The sequence below is a fragment of the Anabas testudineus genome, chromosome 19 (genome assembly GCF_900324465.2).
Source record: "Anabas testudineus chromosome 19, fAnaTes1.2, whole genome shotgun sequence".
Taxonomy (NCBI): Eukaryota; Metazoa; Chordata; class Actinopteri; order Anabantiformes; family Anabantidae; genus Anabas; species Anabas testudineus.
Genome location: NC_046628.1, coordinates 16,157,472 through 16,180,173, shown reverse-complemented (window position 1 = coordinate 16,180,173; position 22,702 = coordinate 16,157,472). Strand labels below are relative to the sequence as shown.

The 22,702-nt window shown below is 39.5% G+C and overlaps 1 protein-coding gene across 2 annotated transcripts in view; it reads left to right on the top strand.

Moving 5' to 3' along the window:
- The window catches only part of LOC113156775 (PH and SEC7 domain-containing protein 1-like), a 49,804-nt gene that overhangs the window by 6,028 nt on the left and 21,074 nt on the right, over positions 1–22,702 (top strand). Inside the window, exons 1-6 of one of the 2 annotated variants that reach the window (XM_026352082.1) lie at positions 11,523–11,912; positions 13,485–13,679; positions 14,403–14,483; positions 15,078–15,190; positions 15,638–15,696; positions 16,620–16,709. In XM_026352082.1, the coding sequence (XP_026207867.1) occupies positions 11,743–11,912; positions 13,485–13,679; positions 14,403–14,483; positions 15,078–15,190; positions 15,638–15,696; positions 16,620–16,709 (708 nt within the window). In that variant the 5' untranslated portion in view covers positions 11,523–11,742. Of the gene's footprint in view, positions 1–11,522; positions 11,913–13,484; positions 13,680–14,402; positions 14,484–15,077; positions 15,191–15,637; positions 15,697–16,619; positions 16,710–22,702 lie in introns of those variants that run through there. The other variant, XM_026352081.1, reaches the window with a different exon arrangement.

Sequence of the window (22,702 nt, the reverse complement as noted above, 5' to 3'; positions counted from 1 at the left end):
CCGGCCCTCCTGATCAGTTTGTTCAGCCTGTTAGTATCCTTCATGTTGCGGCCCAGCAGAACATAGCATAGAAGATGACACTGGACCCACAGACTCTTAGAACATCCTCAGCATGGTGCTGCAGACGTTGAAGGACCTGAGTCTTCTCAGAAAGTACATCCGGCTCTGCACCTTTTTGTACAATGCTGCTGAGTTCTTAGTCCAGTCTGCTGTCCAAGTATACTACCAGGAGAGAGATGACAGATTTTCTGAAGTCCGTCACCAGCTCATTTGTTATATTGATGTTTAGTTGAAAATGGTTGAGTCCACACCAGTCAACAAAACTTTCCACCACTTCCCAGTACTCTGTGACATCTCCACCCTTAATACATCCTACAGAGTCATCAGAGAACTTCTGAAGATGACAGGAGGGTTACGGTCTGTTCTACAGACCACTGTGGGTGTAACTGTTACACTGTGGTGTAACTGTGTCATACACACAGTTCTGCAGGCGGACGTCCTGTGGGAGGTTAGTGAGGTAGTGTCTGTTCTCTATTTTACTTCTTGTAGTTTATCGTCCACCCTGCATGGCTAACACCAAACATTGTTGTAGTCATGGAGAGAAGGAGGAAGGAGAACAAAAAAAACACCTGTATCCTCAACCAGCTGATTCCACCACTGCCACCATATGTGAGGGACTAAGCAGGCAGGCAAGGGGAAACACAGAACTGTTGATGCATTTTTTCTCCATAGTACACGCTTGCACAAACGCGGTCTGGTTTTGCAAATGAGAAGGGATTATTTTTTTGTACACCACATGCTTCCCTCTTGATCACAAGCAGGGTTATTGCACTGAGCAGTTCAAGGCTCAACATAAGGGCAAATGTTTTGCCCCGAAGTTTATTGTTAATTCTGCTTATAACCTGGATTATCACAAATGCTTGCGCAGAATTTGCTCAACTTGTGTTGTTGAAATGTCCAGTGCATTTTTGTTTAGGAGTGAAACTTGTGTCACTCTGAGAAGCGCGTTATAGACCGGTGGCCTTTCATATATTGTCAGAGTTTGAACTCTGGAGGCTGCTGTCTATTCCAGGTGCTGGTAGACAAGCTACGTGTCATGTGGGAAGGGTATGGTTGGTCTGGAGTGTTTTTAATATGGTGTTTAAAATTCACTCTAAATAGGCAAAGGCACCTTAAGGGCCCACTTTCTTACACTTTCTTAAGAGGGGGGTTTTGTGTTGAAATGACTATTGAAGCTTCAGATTCCACAGAAATGCCATCATCAACTGACCTTTATGACAGGAATCCTTCAGGAAGTAACCTCTACCATTAAATATATCAGTGACTCCACTCAAAGGATGGAAACTCTCACTTCAGGCTATTACAAACGCTATTTGACACCAAATTAACTTAACCATTTCATCTATATAAAACTGTGAAGCCATAGCACTTTAGGCTTGTATGTTACATCAGCATACAGCATAAAGGGATTATTAACAATCATGCATAATTTTGTCTTGTCAATTGAGTAAAATAAGTATATTTATCTTTAATAACTTCTTATGAATGCAGATATACATGTGAGTATAGTAGATTGTAAATAGCATCTGAAATATCTAGGATGAGAAAGAGATGGGGAACAATTGTTTCATAAAGGAACAGGCCAAAACTATGTGGGGGAGACACATTATCAAGCTGAAGTGCAGAAAACCTTTTCTTGTAACCATGTCCTCGTCCAGCATTTTTAAAAATGTTTACCAACTACAGTATTCTTAGTAGCATCTACACTCAATTTAATATGTGCACTAATTTAAAAACTGTACATACATTTTCGTATAACATATGGATGATGATGTTTAACGCACATAAATTATTTATACATATATTTTTAAATGTAATAATTAAGTGAACTTCAGCTTTTGTCAAAAAGTTTTGTTTGGATACTGCTTAACTGGATCCATACGGTCTGTGTCTGTGTGGAGGCTCACAGCCAGAGCAGCAGCCACTGAGCGGGGGAGGGGAGCTCAACTGAACACCTGCACCTCCAAACCTCTCTCAGCTTTTATGATGCCTTTACTAGAACTTGTGAATTGCAGATTTCTGGGTTGTGGCTGAACATGTTTCTTGTTAAAATGGTAAATTACTACATGTCTTAAGCTGTATTAAAAAAAAAAAAAGTATAGCAAAATTTTTAAATGATTTTTTACATGGATGAAAAGAAAATATGAGTCCAATATATCAATATCTTTTAGACTTTTTAAATACATAAGTAATGCATGTAGACTTTCCTTAAAACATCATTATTATAATGTATTAATTTCTATTATTCTAAATGAGAGACACTACTTTATTTCAGGTTGAAATGTATTTTAAAAGGTGGAGGGAATTGAAATTGAAGTGAAAAACACTAATAGTTCTGCACTCTTCTGATGAACCTGAATGCTTCAACAATGAGCAGCAGCTGTGTGGTCTACACTCAGAGTGGGGGAGGGGAAGGAGGCAAACAAGTTATCAAGCTGAACTGCACCAATCTGTCTCCAAATGAACTTGATCAGGTTTTCTGTTCTACAATGTACTAGTTCAGCAATGGGGAGAAATCAACAACATCAAAACCACAGTATTAGAATTTTTTTTATGTTAAAAAGTTAAAAAAAAAAAGAAAAATTAAAAATCAAATAAAATTATATTAAGTGCATGTATATTATAAATGACAATGATTAAATTTAATAATACGTACAGAAAGGTAAAGTGTAATTGTGCTTTCACCAGAAGTTGTGTGGGCTCAGTTTCCCTGATTTCATACTGACTGAAATATGTAACTTACAAATATGTAACTTGCCTTAAATTACTATCATTATAAAGTCATATTTGTGCTTATTACTAATGAGAGAGATTAAATTCATTTTAAATTGAAAGATATTTTATAAAATCCATTTTACCACAAAAAAACACAAATAGGTCTGCTCTATCCCGGTGAACCTGAATGCGTCATCAGAAGCATGCAGCGCATGTTACGGAGACTGCAGAGACTGAGGGAGCACCACCAGTGGTGTAGTAAGAGGTACGAGGAGGAGGTGAAGCAGGAGAACGACAGAGAACATAAAAGAACTCTGCAGTTGATTGAGGTAAGATATGTACAGTTTTTATTAAACAACTTTTGGCAATTTTTGGTAAAAGAAAAAAGTGTTGGGTTAGCTAATGCTAATCTTCGATTTAGCTAGCTAGAAAGCTAACCTAGTGCTGCTTAGCTAACATTTTAATATCTGTTTCAATCGACATTGTTGAAGAAATATGTAAAAATATTCTTTCTTAATTTTACTCTTATTCCTTTAAACGTTTTACCTAGCGTTCAGACTGGATAAGTAAATGTACAGTTTAGGTTTAGGTTGAGGTTAATTGTGGAGTATTTAAATGCTACAGCTCCTCAAGGCCAAGCTAACATTTAACATCTTCGATCTGTTCAGTCAACACACCACAAACTTTATGTACATTATTAAAATCATTCATACTAGAAATACTACAGTGCTACCAAATAAACATATTTACTGCAATTTCTTAATTATATTTAATATACAATTTTATAAACATTGTGGAAGTTTTCTCTGGTTTTCTAGTGGCTTAGTGACCTTGCTGTCATTAGTAAAAAAAAACATGTAATGACTAGGCAGATTTTTTATGAGGATGGTGACTTTGCATTTAGGAAGGCAAATATAGTCAGGTATTAGATGGCAGCTGTGGAGTTAAGTAAATAAAACCTTTTTGTTCTTCATTACTTCTTTTGAATATTTCATGTTACACATGTTGCCATGTACAGGTGTTAACTCTTTTGATCACTGAGTGCATAGTGATGGTATTATGATGGTAATTATATATGGAGGTGTTCCTTAAATTCTGAATTTACACATTTATGACAGTGTCAAAAACACTTAATTGGTAATAGCACAATTATGAATTCCTGTAAATTTACAAATGTACCTAATACAATACTCACTAAGTATATGTTTGCTTTACTTCTGATTGTTTGTTAGTTTGTAACATTGCTTGTTTATTTTAAATTGTGCTCTTAGGTGATGGACAGACAAAAGAAGCCACAAGACGAATTGGTATGTAGACCTGTTTATATTATTGTAGGCAAGTTTATAAATTATTTTTGGATAAAGGCAAGTACCATATCTATAGCATACAACCTTTAAATCCTTAAGAAACATGATTTTTAAATTTAAGTGCAAAACTAAATGATTTCTTGTTCAGATTTAGCTTTTTCTCAAAATGTTTCTGCACACTCTGCTTTGCTCTGTTCCGTTTAAATTCATATGAATATGCAATATTAATATGCATGCCTGCAACAGCTGTGCTCAGATTTTGCTGGCCTGAAAAGGCTCGTTAGATGAAACCATGGAAGGGGAGGTTGTGAAGGATGTAATACTCACACCTTGGCCAACCCCTCCTGCCCCCTAAAGTGGTAGGAGTTTGGTGTGTCCAACCTGGTGCAATCAACACTCACTCAGTTAACAGAGGTGGAGGCCTTAAAACCTTAAAAATCTCTTTATTCAAATGTGACAGCAAAACAGCACCGACAGCCTAATGCATTTTCAGTATATTGTTACCACGCTTTTTCTGTGTCAAAACTTAAGTGAAAATGCAATCTGTCAGTCCTCTTATCAAGGCGGAACCACACCTGCATCTGCCATCTCTTATTAGCTAACTCAACCTAACAACTACCAGCCATTAAGCCACTTGCAAAGTGCATTGTAAATTGCATGACAAAATCACACATTAAATTGCCATCTGACAAATTAATTGCCATGTTAATAATTACACTTAAAAACATCCATATTAAATAACTAAGTTATGTTCTTATAGTCAAGCTTGTCATGATGATGTTATATTTAGTGTTTTGAAGGGTCTTCGAAGATTTTCAAGTCAGCGCAAGATTCAGATGGTATGAAAATAACTTGAGGTTTTGTTCATCCATTACATTATCTACTGTATATGGTTTACTGTACAAAATATTGAGGTGACATCCTATTTTGTTGTAGAAGAACCAGACATTTTTACTCAGGAAATTTCAATTACACAACCATCCAACAAATGCAAAAGGATTGCGAAAAAAAGGTAAATCTTACATTAATTGTTTGCTTTACCATCTGTGTTGTAACAATCTTGTAGTGTCCAGTCCTGCATTACATATGTCTAGAGTAATGGTTACCAGCTGAAGTGTGGTGTGAAAGATGGTGAATAAGGAGAATAGAGGACATGCACACCAGCAGACTGAGTTCTAGTCCAGATCATGTCTGCAAGTTAAGTTTTTTGTATTAACCCATAGTAACAAAGAACACTGCTGTTTTGATAAGTTGTGTGAAGACAGTAAGACAGGATCAGTGAAATGATTAAATCCTGTATTATGTAAATGTCAGTCCCACATGAAGAGGGCACATCTTGTGGACATTTCAACATTTACAGGGCTTTAGATGAGATATTCACCTTGTCTTTACTGACCCTGCTGAACAAAATAAATGTCCAGAATCACCTGATCCATCTCTAACTATAAGCTTTACATAAAAGGAAAGTTTTAGGTCTAGTCTTAAATGTAGAGAGGGTGTCTGCCTCCAGAACCTGAACTGGGAGCTGGTTCCGCAGGAGGGGCGCTTGATAGCTAAAGGCTCTGCCTCCCATTTTACATTTTGGAAACTCTAGGAACCAAGTAAACCTGCACATTGAGAACAAAGTGTTTTGATTGGAAAATATGGAATTATGAGGTCTTGAAGATGTGACAGGGCTTGATTATTAAGTGCGTTAAATGTGACGAGAATAATATCTTCTATTTTTAATCTGCTTTAAATAATAATGGGCTACAATAGAAAGTTAACATAGGTCGGAGTGACCTGCTTTGGGGGTTGTAATATTATAAAAAGAAATTGTGTAGAAGCTTGTTGTATCCAAGACGAGGATACTCTCTCTTCACATGTGACGTCAACATAAGTAATTTAATAACTCTACTAATCCTATGCTGTCTTACTGTTACATATACTGCCAACGAACGTTGTCTTATGGTCCCTTCCCTTCACCTTAAAAGATCCAAGGCTAAGTTTTTCACCTCAGTGGTTCGATGATCGTGGAATGACCTACTCACCTTTGCACTCTCAGGAGCCTTAGTCCCAATTTTCAAAAATCTGAAACTCGTCTAAAACTTTCTCTGCTCTTAAATCTTTAAATCTTAAAATATAATAACAATTTAAGTGGTTTTCGAAAAAATAACTTTAAATAATTTAATGTATCATAACACCAGTGTTTTGTTATAATGGTTTAATATAGAAAAACACTAAAAACAACATCAGTGGACAGGTTTGATAACTGGAACTCAGTGTGCTGGTATAAAAGTTCTAAAAACTACTCCTTCAACAGCATCCACAACGCTCTTTAACAGATTTTTATTTGTAAAGCTTCGTTCATTAACAAAATTACTTACATCTTAATAAAATCCAACAATTACATGTTTCGTAGTCATAGTAGAATGAACTAGTACAAAACAGGTTTAATCCCAACTATCAGAAGACTCACAGAAACAGAAGAGGCAATTATTTCAGGGACTTACAGTACTGGATTATTGAGGTTTAAAAGATGTTTAACTGTGTTTTGGTATCATACAGTAGTTGTATCATAATAAATATGTTGAGAATTCATAAGCCAACTAGACTTTACTGTATGTGTATTTACACATTATACCTTTAAATATAACCTGTTTTTTCTCATGGGTTAATGCCTGGTGTTTTTATTCTCTTCTCTTCTCTTCTAGGGTCTTCCAAAGAAAAGATACCAAAGAGAGTTTTGAAGTCTCCTAAAGATTCAGATGGTATGAATATAGCTACAGGGTTATCATAGGAGAACTGCAAGAATTACCACAATATATGTCAGTATACTCTGAGCTCTAGAATGCAGACACATATAAAAAGTGAACATTATATCTTATAAATGTGAAAAGTTAATGATGGAGTTCCTAGCTATGTGTCTCAGTTTTTAAAGTGCATTATATCTGTTTTTGACAAGGTAAAAGAGATTAGTATAATCCAAAACATGCTGCTGCCTCTTTTCTCTGCTTGTCTTTGCTTGGTGTCTGATAAAGGGTGGGGCTCCACTATTCTACACTAAGAGTGGACAACAGTCGGCAGAGAAAAACATTAGATTGCATAAAAAAAAAGTAAAACCTATTACTTGTTACTAGTGTATTTGTGTTCACAACTATGTTACAGTAAATGAAAGAAAATGTTGTGAGCGAAAACCTAATAAGAGTAATTAGTCATAGTTTGAGTGAGTTAAACAAGCATAAACACAGAGAAAAACAATATTTTAAGCCTCTCATCTGCCACTTGTATGGTGGTAGTTGCTGTGATATGAACGTGCTAAATCAAAAGCTGACTGTAGGACTGTGTAGCCAAGATCTTCAGTTAGACTCAAACTACGGACAGTGGGTTATGTGGTTTTTGCTGTGACCATTTGGTTACCAAGGACTTCATCTTTATTTTGTAATTTGGTAACCTCATATATTGTAACATATCCTGATAATGATATTGTCTGTTGTTGGTTTTCTTCTCCTCCACAGGAAAGAGGTCAAAAGAGCCAGCTCAAGATTCAGATGGTATGAGTAGTTTTCTTAGTTTATAGAGACACTGTGAGATTAAATATTAAAGCATCTGTCTGTATATGCTAAGATTACATTGTCTTTTGCTGTAGAAGAAGCAGACATTTTGAGTCAGAGAACCTCAACTCCACGATCAACCAAGAAGCTAAAAAAGATGGAGAAAACAAGTAAGTTTCTTTTCTGTCCGCTTGCTTCTAGTTCCTCTTGCTCCTATGCATTACAGCAAATGTAATGTGGCTTGTTAGTGTAGTGGTAACATCACCACCTCCCATGTGGGAGACTGGGGTTCAAATCCCAGCCGTGGCCTACTACCAGTAGGGGTCCTTAGGCAAGACCTCCTCATGCTTACCCTGTCTATCCTTGTACCCTACTTGTAAGTGGCTTTGGATAAAAGCGTCTGCTAAATGTAAATGTTTAGTTTTCAGTCAAGCTTTTTATTAAGGTGTATGTTATTTTTGTCTCTTGTAGGGTCTTTCAAAAAAAAGTGCCTAAAGAAGAACTTTGAGCCAGCTCAAGATTCAGATGGTAGGAAAATAACTTAAGGAGCTCTTTAAGGTTAAATATTATTATATTTTTGTGTATAAGTTTTTGTTATGTTCTTTTGTTGTAGAAGGACCAGAAGTTTTGGCTGAGGTGACCAACAGAGATGATTAAAGAAACAGAGATAACAGGTAATGCAATAATGGACAAAAATGTTGGTACCGCTCTGTTACTGGAAAAAAAGCTCACAAAGGTCACTGAAATAACTTAAAACTGACAAAAATAATAATAAATCAAGATTTACCAAAAATTAATTAATGAAAATCAGACATAGATTTTGAGCAGTGGTTCAAGTTTACGTTTAACAAAGACAAAACAAAAAACTAATGAAACTGGCCTGGACAGCAATTGTGGTATTCCTGTACCTCAGTTGTTTGTGATTAGAGAGAAAAACGTAGACAAACGTGCTGTAAAACTATCTCCAAGCAGCTTGATGTTCCTGTGACTACAGTTTATTATTTATTTTATTATTTAGAAGTTTAAGGTCCATGGGACTATAGCCAACCTCATAGGACGTGGCCATAAGAGGAAAATTGATGACAAATTAAGTAGACAGGAAGTATAAATGGTAAAGAACCCAGAACAACTTCCAAGGTCAGGATACATCGGAGTCAGATCACACCATCAGTAACTGATTAAGCCACAGTGGACATAATACAAGAAAACCGAGGAGGACCATTGTGGGTTTTTCCTTTATTAACCGAGGGTTACCAACAATTTTTTCCATGTGTGTAGGCAGTATTCAGAGTCTGAATGACTATGAATTACAGTTGCTGTGAATTAGTAGTTTAATACTTTGGGAATACAGGTGATCAGCTGTATTTTAAGATGACTTAAAACATTACATTATGTATCAATTAATAAGTAGGGGGGAGCTGATCAGATTTTCAGTATTAAAATATCCATATTTTGTCCAATATTGGACAAAATCTGTAGATATCTGAACAACTTTTTAGACTCTCAGGTATAGGGGTCCTGCATGTGCAGGTGCCGTCATTCTCCGAACGGATTTGTTAGTTCTCACATTCTATATGTTATATATTATTATATTTTATATGCAATTCACAAATTATCTTGCATTATTATATAGCCTAGCAGTCTCATATGTTTCCTACAAGACAAATTTGCAGTTGTAGTTTGGTTGCACAGGAAAATTGCAGGTACAGGTATCTTATCTTCTGTTGGATGCAATATTGCAAAGCAGCTGCAAATATTGCTTAGCAAAATTAAAATGTATATGCTTTTGGATCAATGTGGTAAATAACTGTCTATATGTATTTATTCATGGTATTGGCCAAAAAATTCTTATGATTGGCATACAGAAACAAATATAGTATTGGCTCTAACTGTAAAGTTAGATAATCTTTGTCACATTTGTGATTTCTGTTTTAGCTGTGGAGCTACAACCTCTCGACCTCTCAAGACAAAACGGATGTCATCGCAGACCTTGAAGTTCAGCAGAAAAAGCAGCAGTTTGGCAACAGCTGGGGCAGTATATCACTCACATCACAAAGAGATGTTGGTAAAGAGTTGTCTCAGAGCACACTACTTCACAGTCACAGTTGGAAAGATGCACCAATTACACCAAAGATACACCAAGTAGTTGTTACATGTTGGTTTTGTTTGTTTTTGAAATACTTGTTGGAGTGACCATAATTAGTATGTTAGAATTTGTGGATTAGTGGACTTTAAGGATTGTTTAGACTTAGTGTTGTGTCAGCAGGACTGGTGAGCCTGAAACGGAGCATTGCATGATCAGATTAAGCATAACTGGTGAACTTGCATGCCATGTTACCTAAAACAATATAGACTACAGTGGAAAATTGTTCAAAGATCAGTTTTGTAATTAAGCTGATTAATGTGTTGTTAAAATAAAGTCATTTTGGAATAAGAAATATCATCAAGACTTGATATTTAAAAAGACATGGTTGCATTGTTGGCTCCTCCTGTCATATCTCTAAGTGACAGTGGGCAAGAGACTTTTAAATAGGACTAAATGGAAAAGAACGTTTGTCACCTAATCTGCCTAGCAACAAGGGCTGGTCCACACAACTACACAAGAAAAAGATTTTTTTTACTTTGAGTTTTCTTACATTTGAAGTGACTTTCTAGCTCTTTACTCCCCCCTAGTGATAGCTTTGAATGGCCCACCATTGTAGCTATAGTGGAAGTGGTGGCCCTCACAAAGAACTTAAGGATCGTGGTCCTCACAGAGAAGTAAAGACATGTGTGTGTGTGTGTGTGTGTGTGTGTGTGTGTGTGTGTGTGTGTGTGTGTGTGTGTGTGTGTGTGTGGTCTTCTTTGGCTTTGTGACGACTTGGAATAAGGATATCAGGACCTTTCTGATTAACCTTCATGGCTCAGTTTGATGAGTAAGTCTTGATTTTAGGGCTAAAGATAGAAATAAGTTGAGGTTAGACCTGGATCGGTGCTGAGATTAGGCATTAGTTCTGATTAAAGTCATTTTCTACTGTTAAATGTATTTAAACATAAACTTTTACTCAGGCTCAAGCTCCTATCTGTCTCTGTGTCCTGATAAAACCCAAATCAGGTAAAGGTAAATGTTTGGCTAAAGCGGATCTTATCGCATTTTTATGATCAGCCCTGAAGCCGTCCTGGAATCCAGGAGTGAGACAACAGGACAAATATTTCTCAAAGCTTGTCCATACTTCGATAAAAGTTGGAATTTCACTCCCCTCCTCCTCCTTCCCTCACATCACCCCTTTCAGACTCTCTGCAACATCAGACAGTGGCTCATTGTGCAAAGCTGCCCAGCGGACTGAGAGGAGACTCGGCTTTGCGTGGATACCGTTAAAGCAGAGGCTGACACTGGGAATTCTCTCAGGACCTTCCAGCATTGTGCTGGCTCTTGATGAGACAATGCTAACAGGTGGCGGGGCCCAGACTAGGGGGCCGACTCAGTCTTGTGATTAGAAACACTCCTGCAGACCCAGTTGAAGCATGTGCTGTAAACAGAATCCACAGGCGTTGACAAAAGGCCCCTATTAGCTCCACTGGGCAGTTATAGTTTGGAGGCACACACCCTGTGGTTAGTGAATTTAAACATGACACCTCACATGTTCTTTTTGTCTGAACGTGGCCTAAAAGAAAGAGAAAACAGAAACCAAGTAGGATTTGTGCAACACACAAAGGACGGACATGCTGCACTGAGGTGTGTCATCGAGGTTGGAAAAATAGAGGAGCGGCAGATTTTTAGGCAACAGACAAGTTTTAGGCTATTTTTCAAGGTCAGAAGGGAACAGGGAGAGTTTACACAGTGGAACAGGGAGGGAGAAAGAGAGAGGGAGGAGTGAAAAGCAGGAACAGAAACAACAGCAAACAGACTCGGAGGGAAAAGATAGAGAAGGAGAGGCAATGTAGGACAAACAGCTCTCTTACTTTGGGGGAAGGAGGCTTGCTGTGAAGCTCGAATGACAGCAAACACAGAGGGAGAGTGAGAAAGTGGAGAGGAAGAAGAAGAAGAAGTCTCAGTCAGGGTGAGGAATGTCAAAGTCTGAGGGCCTTTTCGGAGCAACTGCAGGTGCAGCTCAGCGTTAGCTCCCACTCTCTGGACCTCCGCAGAGATGCGTTCAGGTTACGAGGCCAGGAGGAGAGGAGGAGGCAGTCGGGTGAGCAGTCTGAGGAGAGGTGCCGGTCAGGGGACGGCACTGAAGGCGCCGTCTGTCTTCTGCTGTCATGGTTCATCTTCAGCAGGAGAGGAGAGGTATATGACGATCAGGCAGTCTTGTCACAGGTAGGTCCCGACCCAGGAACCTGTTTAAAACCTGTCTGTCACGATGTGGGAAGATTTGAATATTATGCGTGACTAAAAGGAAAATGCAAATGATTGTTTTAAGTGTCAGGAGCCTGTTTGCAAGCGAACAGACAGATTCAGAGAGGATCTCATTTGGTAAAAACCATGAGGCTGCACCCAGGGGCCTCGGTACTGAGGCTGTAACACTTAGACATGGTCTTAAGTTGACCAGAGGTCAAATATATACCTGATGTCACTAGGTCAACATAAAGCTAATATATTATAGTTGGCTCTAACATTTATGGTCCCCAGAGGATAACTCCTGATATACTTCAGTACATTCTGAATGAGACATTCACACCCAACCTCACACTAACACTGAAAAACTATAAAGCTGAGTTTTCAGAGTGCTCATTTCAGGGCCGTGGTCGACTTTACCTTCTGGGAACCATCAACCTTGTGTCACATTTTCCTCGAGAACCTGCTAAACTTCCTATGTTAGCTGCTAATGTTAGCTTCCCACTGTTCCTACAGAGCGTCCAGCAGGCTGAAGACTCTTCCTTCTTGTTCCTCTGTGTACTCTGTGAAGTCAGAGGTGACCTTTGAACCCTTTAATCTCCACTCAGCTTTTGTTATTAATGACTGTTTGCTCTGGTGTGATTTAGTTTGACTCATATACAGTAGATGAACGTGTAAATGTGGGAAGTGAAGCCCTGGGACTGTGGGTTTTCTTGGCTTGTCCCTCGTGCTGAGAAATCCAAATACGAGCTCGGCTTGTGCAGGAAGTGTTGCTGTCTCTTGCTTTTTTGGAATACAAGCCTCAGCTGCTGGACCGTCATTGTTTTCTCAGGCCGGCTGGCGTGCACAGAGCGCTCGCACAGCTCAGCCACAAATGTCAGCGTCATGTCAAATTCGAAGTGAACCCGGAGACCTCGTTTCTGTCTTCCAGAGTTTGCAGAAGCCAGAAAAGTAGCTTAGTGTGACATAACATACTTAAATTCTAATCACAGCATAGTTCAGATGTAATACGTTTTGCACTGGTTAAAGCTTTGAAGGGGCTTAATTAGGAAGTGATAACGAGAAAGTGGGGAAACTAGAAAAAGATCTTAAGTGTATAATCTCACCAAATGGGTCTAAATATAAATTGTATGTGCATTTGTTCTGTTAAAGCTAAATTAACCTGCACCCATTCATTACTGTTCTCTCCATCCATATGTGTTTTAATCTCCTTTCATCGTCCTCTATCCGCTCATCGTTCACTGTACGTGTTTGTTAATCTCAGTTCATTTAAGAGACATTCCTCTAACACAAATGGGAGATTAGTGATATTAAATTATTGATTTACCAGAGGTATTAGTTATATTATTATATCTACACCAGTCTGTGTTCCTTATTTTCCTTCCTTATTAATTATTTATGATTCACAGTCTGTTGTTTCTTTCTCTCTTTGTCTCAGGTTATTCATTTCACACCCTGTCTACTTATTTCTCTGTGTCTGATTTTAATTAATAATTTTTTGCCTCCTCTTTAACCTCTGACCTCCTGCACCGTCTCCTTCTTCCACCCTCTCAGCAGGGAGAAGGCCCGACTGGCCACAGATTCGGAGCTGGACCAGGACCTGAGCGAGAGGCTGGGTCTGAGCAGCAGCGACACCCTCACCAACGGCAGCCACCGTGCCGATGTGGCAGCTGCCAAACGCCTCGCCAAACGCCTCTTCAACTTGGATGGTTTCAGGAAGTCTGACGTAGCACGACACCTCAGCAAGAAGTGAGTGTTACAGTGTTGGGGTTTCAATTTATCGAATAACGGCTAAAATGATCATCCTTAATCTTTGCTTTGCCTAGGAGTGTTGTCTTCAGTTCCCAGTATCTGTAAAGATGATGATGATATAACTGAGTATGAAACATGACTGATAGTGCAGATATGGCTGATACTTGTACAATAGGAACAATAAGAAGCTGTGCAGCACTTTTCTGAATGTTAAGTAAAAGTTGTATTTTAATTTGCATGTTATTCCAAAAAGCTCCACTCTGCTGCATCCTCTGTGCTTTTTAAATAAATGCTAATCAACACTGCAGTTTCCTGAACATTTATCATCGATGCTACTTTAAATTCTGCCTACAAAGTGCTGTGTTGTAGTAGATCTGCAGCTACTTTCCAGTGCTGTGCTGCTTCATCAGCCCATCAGTATGTCAGCTGCTTGCTCATGCTGATGAGAAGGATTTGGGGATTAAAGGGTTTCCTCACTTTCTGACACTTGCACCATGGGAATCTCCTGTTTTTATTTCTTCTCTGGCCTCCGGTCTGCATCTCCAGCTGACTGACTGAGTGCTCACTGGCTCATTGACAGCTCAGACTGAGGCTATTCACTGAGAAAGCATTTGAACGTCTCATAACACTTTGTTCTGTGTAGTCACTGGGCTGTACCAATGCTCTTTGTATATTTTATTTTCTTCTTACTAATCTACCTTTGTATATTTCTGCCTTTAGTAATGACTTCAGCTGTATGGTAGCAGAAGAGTATCTGAGTTTCTTCAACTTCACAGGCCTCAGTCTTGACCAAGCTTTACGGTGAGAACATACATCAGATATTTAAAAAAGGAACGTTTAAGTTGTGACTGTGGTTAGTTCCTCATCTTCACCATTATTTATTATTATAATTATCCTTATTTTTAACTCCATTGTTGGTATTTAGTGGATGCTCTTTACTGTTAAACACTGCTCTCTAGAGGGCAGCTTTGGTTTTGCACTTAGGGTCTTCACACATAGAAAAGTTGCTCTCACACTGACGAAATGGCAAAAACAAAACCAAGTATTTTATATCTTACTTTATTAGGTACCCCTGTACAATGTTCTCAGTTTTGGTTGAAACTGTCAGAAAAGGTGATAATTTTACTAAATGTTTATCATTGAAGTGATGATAGTGGATGATGAAGCATCATAATGGTTCTTTAATGTATGTACTTATTGTACCTTTTGTCCTTTTCCATCTGTAATTGTAAAAATTATAATCAGCTGTTTTGATTTGTCAGATCCTCTGATTTAATTCTTATAATTCATTCTTCGTATTAAATCAGACAGTAGTGTTGTATAGACAATGGACATTTTAAATCTTTAATGGATAAATAACAGTTTTGCTGACCGTCCTTGTGTTCGTGGCTGCAGGACGTTCCTCAGGCAGTTTGCCCTGATGGGGGAGACTCAGGAGAGGGAGAGGGTGCTGTCACACTTTTCTAGGCGTTATTTGGACTGCAACCCAAAAGTCATGCCATCAGAGGGTGAGTGCTGCAGAGAAGAGCTCTCATTACAGCAGTGGAAAAATAGCCAAACCCCAGAGACACAGTTCTTAGACAGTGAGCTTTGAATTGAACTTGGATTCAACGTAATTCCAGTATTTCAGTATTTCAGTATAGATCATACATTAAAAAGTTTGTTTTTCATGAAAGGATACATGTCTCGGCTGTTTTCTAACAATCAGTTCTCTTTTTAAATTAATATACCTGCATTAGCAAACACACCATGTTATAAAAAGACTCCTACAGCAGTAATATAACTTACAGTATTAACAACATCTACATGTATTTCTGATCAATGTGATGTTATAAAATCAGCTTTTCTACATAAACAGGAACATTTCGATGCTCGTCCAAACTTTTGATGGTTATTTGAAATGTGACAGCGTTGAACCATAAATGACTTTAAACAAGTGTCTTCCTGCCGTTCAGATGCAGTTCACACTCTCACCTGTGCCCTAATGCTGCTCAACACTGATCTACACGGTCAAGTGAGTAGAAACTAGTGTGTTAGTGTGTGTGTAGTTGTGTATGTAGCACGTGTGTGTATATGAAGTGTACAACATGCACATATACAAACATGTTACTTTACAGTAAGTGTACAGGTGCTGCACGTCAGCTGCAGGTTACACAAATGAGAAACGACGACATGAAAACTTTAATAATTCTTATTAACTCTGGAGATCAGGAAATATTAGAGTCCCCAGCTGATCTGGGTTTGCAGGTACGCCTGCCGAGCTTCTTTCACCATCATTAATCTGCTGCTTCCACAGTGTCGAGTCTCCATTTGCAAATCTGGTCCATTGTTGTCTCTTTTCTGCGATAGTAGAGCTCCGTGGATGAATGATGAATTGAAGTGGGAGCAGCTTTAACTGTTAAAGTTTGACCTTTACATCATTTCTGTCCTCATCATGATCACAGTGTTGTATTTATTTAGCCTAATGAATTATTGGGATTTACACTCTGTACCCCACCAGTACTCCCTCCTCTTCAGATCCTTGAACTAAACAAGAAAATCACATTTATTGATCATGAACATTTCTGCCCAGTGGTTTATGAATGGACTAAAAGGACCAGATTCAACCTGAAATCATCCTTAAAGACCTAAATTGAACACGTACTGCATCAAGAGTCATTATAAGAACAATCTGCACTTTATAGAATGGTCCAAAAATATTTTATTAAAGCCCAGAATAAAAATTTATACCTGAAATTTTTATCTTTAAATCTTTTAAACATTTAACAGAGTATTTTAAAGAACAGTCAAACCAAGATTGGTGGTTTTCATTCATTCATAGAAAGAATAAAAGAGATTTTAATAAAGATGATTGATTTTAAATTAATTAAACTGAAGTTTGAAGATTGTGTGAAGTGTGAAGTAAAAGTACATTTACACTTATTTCTGTGTTTGCAGAACATTGGCAAGAGGATGTCATGCACACAGTTCATTGGCAACCTGGAAGGACTGAATGATGGCCAAGATTTTCCCAAGGATCTGCTTAAAGTAAGCTACTTTCAAGTCTAAAATAGCGCACGCACATGTCGTCGTACACAAACACGCAGCTCCAATGAGAGCGAGCAGATTGTGTGTGCCAGCATTGTATTGTCCCTCAGATCTGTGGGACTGAGCCAGGCTGTCTGGCCTGCGCTCGCTGCCAGCTGGCATTCACCTCATCTCCAGAGGCCTCCAATCAGAAGCCTGCCCAGGCCTGCCACTTCCTGCTACACTCCAAGGAAATGATCTGGAGACAAGGGGAATGAGACACAGCCGCCCTCGGGGTATCTGTACGTGACTTCATCGGCATTAGATTAGGCTGTTAGCTTAACCAAGTTGAGGTTGGTTGAAATAGCTCAAGAATCATCAGACAGGGTTCAGACAGAGGCCTCGGGCCACATGATGTGGCAAAATAACCCAATCAGTGTGGGTTGCCTGTCCAGTGGTGCGCCTAATGATGATGCCTTTGATTAGTTTTGTCTGCAGAGTGGTTCGTCAACATGCCACCGGGTCCCAGAGTGCAAGTCAACAAGTAATGGGGTATTTATAATACACGAGGGAGAGAGAGAGAGAGAGAGAGAGAGAGAGAGAGGCCGTGTTATTCTGCAGAAATGATGGGAACAAATCAAAAATGAAAAGCTGTGTCTGTTATTAAGGGCAGATAGTGTCCAGTGCCACTGAGAGCAAAGCATGCCAGGCAAAAACGGAGGCCTACAGACGTGCATTAGCTGTTTCTAAATGCTCTGGACTCTGGAGATATACAGGATACCTGCAGAGGAGAACAGAGAGAGGGAGATGCACAGGGAGAGGAGGAAACAGCTACAGGAGAGAGAAGACACAAAGTTAATGACATGAAATAATGTCTTCCACGCTCTTTTATTCTCTCTCAGTGAGACTGTTCTTCTCTTTCCCTGCAGCCACGCTATCTCCACTCTGTTTCTCTCGTTCTCTTGTTCTCTGGCTCTCTAAATGTTCGGCCTGCCCACTCTCACTTACTCCTTATCGTTGGCTCTGTTTGGCTCCGGTGCAGTCTAATCTCCGTCTGTAGACTGGGTCTCGCTGCCACTCTTATCTTCACTCTTTCACCTCCACCCAGTTCTGCTCTGATCTCTTCTTACCTCCCTACTTCTTTTCCTTCTTCTCCTCTTTTGTCCTAGATTCAACTCACCGGCTCTTCAGAAAACAAAGTGACATATAAACGTGTATTTAGAAGTTTCATTGTCCTGTTCACTTGATGCAGCTCATTTGTCTTTGTGGTTGTTTCTCTTCTCTATGTTTCTTCAAGTCCTTCTCTCGTTTAAAAGACGTTAACATTTCAGATCTCTGCAGAAAATCATGCAACATGAAGTTCAGTAGTATTTTAATCACTTAATTAGTGTAAACAGTAAAGTATTTAGACACAACACATGTGACTTCATGCTATAACAGCTGACTTATATTATACTTATATTCTATATAATCTTTAACTGGTCACGTATTAGTGAGATAGATTTATTCAGCTGGATTCTTTTGGTCCAACTTGTCCAAGTTTGAACTTTGCTTTTCTTTCCAGTTTTCCCCTCACCTCCCTGTTCTGTTATCACTTCATCATTTCCTGCTACAAAATTACTGTCATCCCCCCCCCCACTTCTAACCCTGCAACCCTCATTTCCTCCACTCATGTTCTTGCTTTCCCATTTCCCCCTTTGTGTCTGGTCTCTTTATTTTATGTGCTGTAAGTACATTAGGAAAGAGCCAGAAGAATCCTTCACTCTGTCTCATTTTCTCCAGGTGCAGCACACGTGTACTAATGGTGAAACAGTCACACACTGTTCAGCTTGTGCATCTTTTCTTTGTCACTCCTTAGATTCCCATATTTTTACACAGTTGGTTTATGTACTGTACATTTAGTGATGTTTACAGGAAGTTACAGAGATATAACATATATAGACGGTGCAGTTATTTAAGACGGTGTCCTACGTTGAAGCTGTTCTCTGAGGGACAGGAAACCTTCGAGTGGTGCCACTGTAGCTAGAACACAAATCTGCTGTGTGGCGAACTGGAAAATAATGAGAGGGGCTTTGCATCCCAATGACACCTCCTCTCCACCTCGCTCCCTCAGGTGGACTACTCTCCTGCTTTCATCACTGATGTTGCTTCACTTTCTGCCGTGTTTTGTAGCTTTTTGCTTCATTTGTCGTCTGCAGTCATTTTCTCTCCGTTGTCGCAGATTCTTCCTCTCTCTCAATTATTCCCTCTCAACTCATCCTCTCATTACTTTTCTCCTCAGTTCAGCTTCTTTTGATTAAACCCTGTGATGTTTCCTATTATCACTACGATGGAGGATCAGAATGGAGCAATCTTCTAAACTGTGTGTGTGAAGCTCTGGCTTCACAACCCTGACTTAAACATTTTTACAGCATGCTGCAGATAAACTACTTATTTAAAGACTTCTTAAATTGGATTTCGATTAGAATCCGAAGATTGAGGAAGTAAAGATGAGGTTATGTGTGACAAAAAAGAAAGGTGACACAGTTGACCCAGATTTAGTGCAAATCAACCAAATAATGTGAAATAAAAATAATTTCCTTCCACTACCCTCATGTAAATATTAGATATTGGTGCATTCATTTGACTGTATTTGAGTAGCATTGTGAAAGTAAAGTGTAGAGGACATTTATTTGGTGATTTAGTCTGAAGTTACTGTGCAACTCTGCAGCAGAAGACAGAGTGATGGATGAACTGGTTAGAATATGAGTCTGGACAGACATGCATGTAAAGTGCAGCTTCACTGCTTGGTGCAGGCATAAAACCGCAATGCAGTAATCCTCTTTTTTATTTTGTCTTTATTGTTGAGGCCCTGAGCAGAGCAGCATTAATTAATGCATTCGTTTCTCGACCATATGTTCGTGCAGCTTGAGTTGATTTCAGCAGTTTTTAAATGATTTACATGGTAAATGAAATGTTTTTAACTGAAACACTGACAATGACAGCATGATTAAACTGACATGATGTTGTACACATTGCTGCCTCTCACCACAAACAAGATGAATAAAGGTTGTACATGCATCATGTCCGTTCCAGTACCAGAGCTCATTTGTCTCAATCAGTGTGTTCTTGTCCTAGGATTCATAACAAGGCCTTAAACTAACTTAATGTACTCCAGAGGATAGTTCTTCCCCCAGTTACAAAGACCAGACCATCAGTCAGCAGTGATGTGACTTGCTGACAGGCTGCAGTAAGGCTTTAAGCTCCTGTAGACCTGATTAATTAACACACCATTACTGTTACTCTCAACCATTTCAAAACAACAGTTTTATAATTTATGGTACGAATGTTTGGCTCTAAGTGATCGACAACCAGCAGAATACGGCTCAGAGCCAAGAAAGAGTCGCTACAGTAGCTCCATGTTTCTGTTAACAGGTACAGGAGAGGTATCGATCTCCCTGTGTAACACTCCAAATGTGTAAATATCTTAATAAAGATAAGAATTCTTTTTTGTAGTTTACAAAATTAAGAGTTTTCAACCAAACTTATACTGTAATTTATGCAGTTTTTGTTTTTGCAGTACTGCGACTAAATGTGCTCATAACTAATGAGTAGTTCACTGTTTGGGAAATTACTACAAAGAGAAATGATTAAACCGTACGGTCCCAGTGCTGCAGTAGCTTTGCAGCTTTCATGACTGCTTCATGTTCCCTTACCCCTTCACACCAGCTTGTATAGAAAACTGCTGTGTAGCTACAGCAGCTCCCTGCAGAATGGGAAACTCTGGCTTTTGGCCCAAGCTTCTGCTGTAGAGGAAACTTTCCCCCTTTATTGTGAGCTCACAGATACATACTGTGCACACACACACACACACACACACACCCTCTTTCCTCAGCACTGCTCAGGGCTTAGAGCTTGAAGTCGGAGCTAAAGATGCACTGAAGTAGGTTACCAGCCCGCATTAGAGCAGGAGAACTAATTCTGCTGAAATGAAAATGTTGTACAGCTCAATCAGACGCTGAAGCGCACTCTTCGAACAGTAATTAGGTGCACTGATGTTATCGATAGCATAGCACCATCAATGCCAAGGGAAAAGACGGCTGGTGTGTTTGTTTCTTGTTAATGAGTGGAACAGAAATCATTCCTGCACGTGTCCACGCTGTCGATCTGACCCAAGCTATGAATGTGTCTGCAGTCTGCTCGATGCAGGTTATAGGAAGAGAAACACACATCACTGAACTTACAGTAAAGAGAATATGATGTTAAACTGTTCTGTTCTGTATAAAATGATGCAGCAGTTATGTGAAGGGTCTTAAAGTCACATCACTTTAGAGCCAGGACAGTTCTCTCTTCTCCTCTGCAGCTTGAACTCCCAAACACTTTCTCTCACAGCCGACTGCCCTGCATGTTTAATAGTGTAATGTTTGATCAATGCCACAGACAGCGGATGCATAAATTTACATAGATGATTGGTGCATTTACAAGAATTCACATAATTAATATCACAGTGACCTTGGTCTTTGACATTTCACCACCAAAATCGAATCAGTTCCTGTGAGTCCAAGTGAAGACGTTTTTTCTCTTGAGATCTTGAGACAGACGGACGATCCGAAAATAAAATGCCTCTGGTTGTGGCTGTTGAAGCATGGAGACATAAAAACACAAAAAGACTGGGGAAATTAGAAAAAAGGAAAACATTAGCAGAAACCATGTGGTCACGAAGGAGCTACGGACGTGAACGTAAAAAAAGGAGGATAGAAACATTGGAGATGTGAACGCAGCCTGTGCTGTGGTGTTTTTGAATCGCATTGATGAGAGGTCAAGTGTAAGTAAAACAGTGCAGCTGCCGTTTTCTAGTCAGTAAACAAAATGTAAAGGTCCACACTGAAGCAGCCACATTAGAAAAAGACGAAGGAGGTGAGTGCGGTTGTTCAAAATTATTTTTATTTAAGATTTCAGAATCATTTTTCAAGTTAGAACATTTTCCAAATAAACTCAGAACAATCAGATCAATAAAGACAAACTGCACATATCCTCATCCTAAATCATTTCATTCTCTCTAATGAAACAGATGCTAACACCTGCTGGCCACAGCAGTAAATGTGGATATTGATCCAAGATGGAGCTCAGTGAAACCAGATATTGATTGAGATGCACGTCTCACACATTTGTAGTGTTTTAGACGAGGAAGAGGCGGCGAGAGCGTGTGTGACGGACAGACAGCTGCTTAGGTCAGCAGAGACATGTGCCCCCCCCTCTGCCTGAGGTGTCTGGACTCTGCATGAAGGACAGAGGCAGAGATTTATAGAGGATTTAAAATATTTAGTGGGTTGAAGGGATGAAGAGGGAGAGTGACAACAGATAAGGAAACAGACCGAGAGCGTAAAGTAACAACAACAGATTTCTCCAGCGTGAGCAGGTGTCTCCCTGTTCTGAGTTGGACCGTCGGCTGCAGTCACCCAGCTTCATGGGAGTAATTCGGGGTCAAGCGTTTCGCACAGGTGCACCTCGCTGGTTTCTTGGAATTCAAGCTTGGAGCTACAAGCACACAAGCTGCTGCCGCCGCCCACAGATTGAAGTAAAGAAGGAGGGAGAGGATAATTGTCCGAGAGACGAGTACAGACACAAACTAACAGCAGAGCTTCCTCCTCCTGTAACAGGCAGCCATGCAGGTTGTTGGGGTTTTGCAGCCAAAGGTTAGCCCCCGCTCCCCTGAGCTCACTGATGCTCCTTTCTGTTCCCTCCTGCTAGAATCACAGATGCTTTGTTGGGAAGGAGGGCGCTGCTCACATCTCAGCAGCATGTCCAGTCTGATGACAGCTGATCATAAGGAAGGAAAGGTTTCAGGAACAGGAGGCGGACACTCAGACCTACAACACCACACCACATGTTCACGTGGTGCACAACACAGAAGCATAATTCAGGCAGAAGTTTATAAAAGAATCGTAGCTAATTAAACTGCTGAAGCTGTGACATGGTTGAATTTCTGCTTCCTGTAACAATCCCATCAGTCGCTATTTTCCATCCTGGCTTTT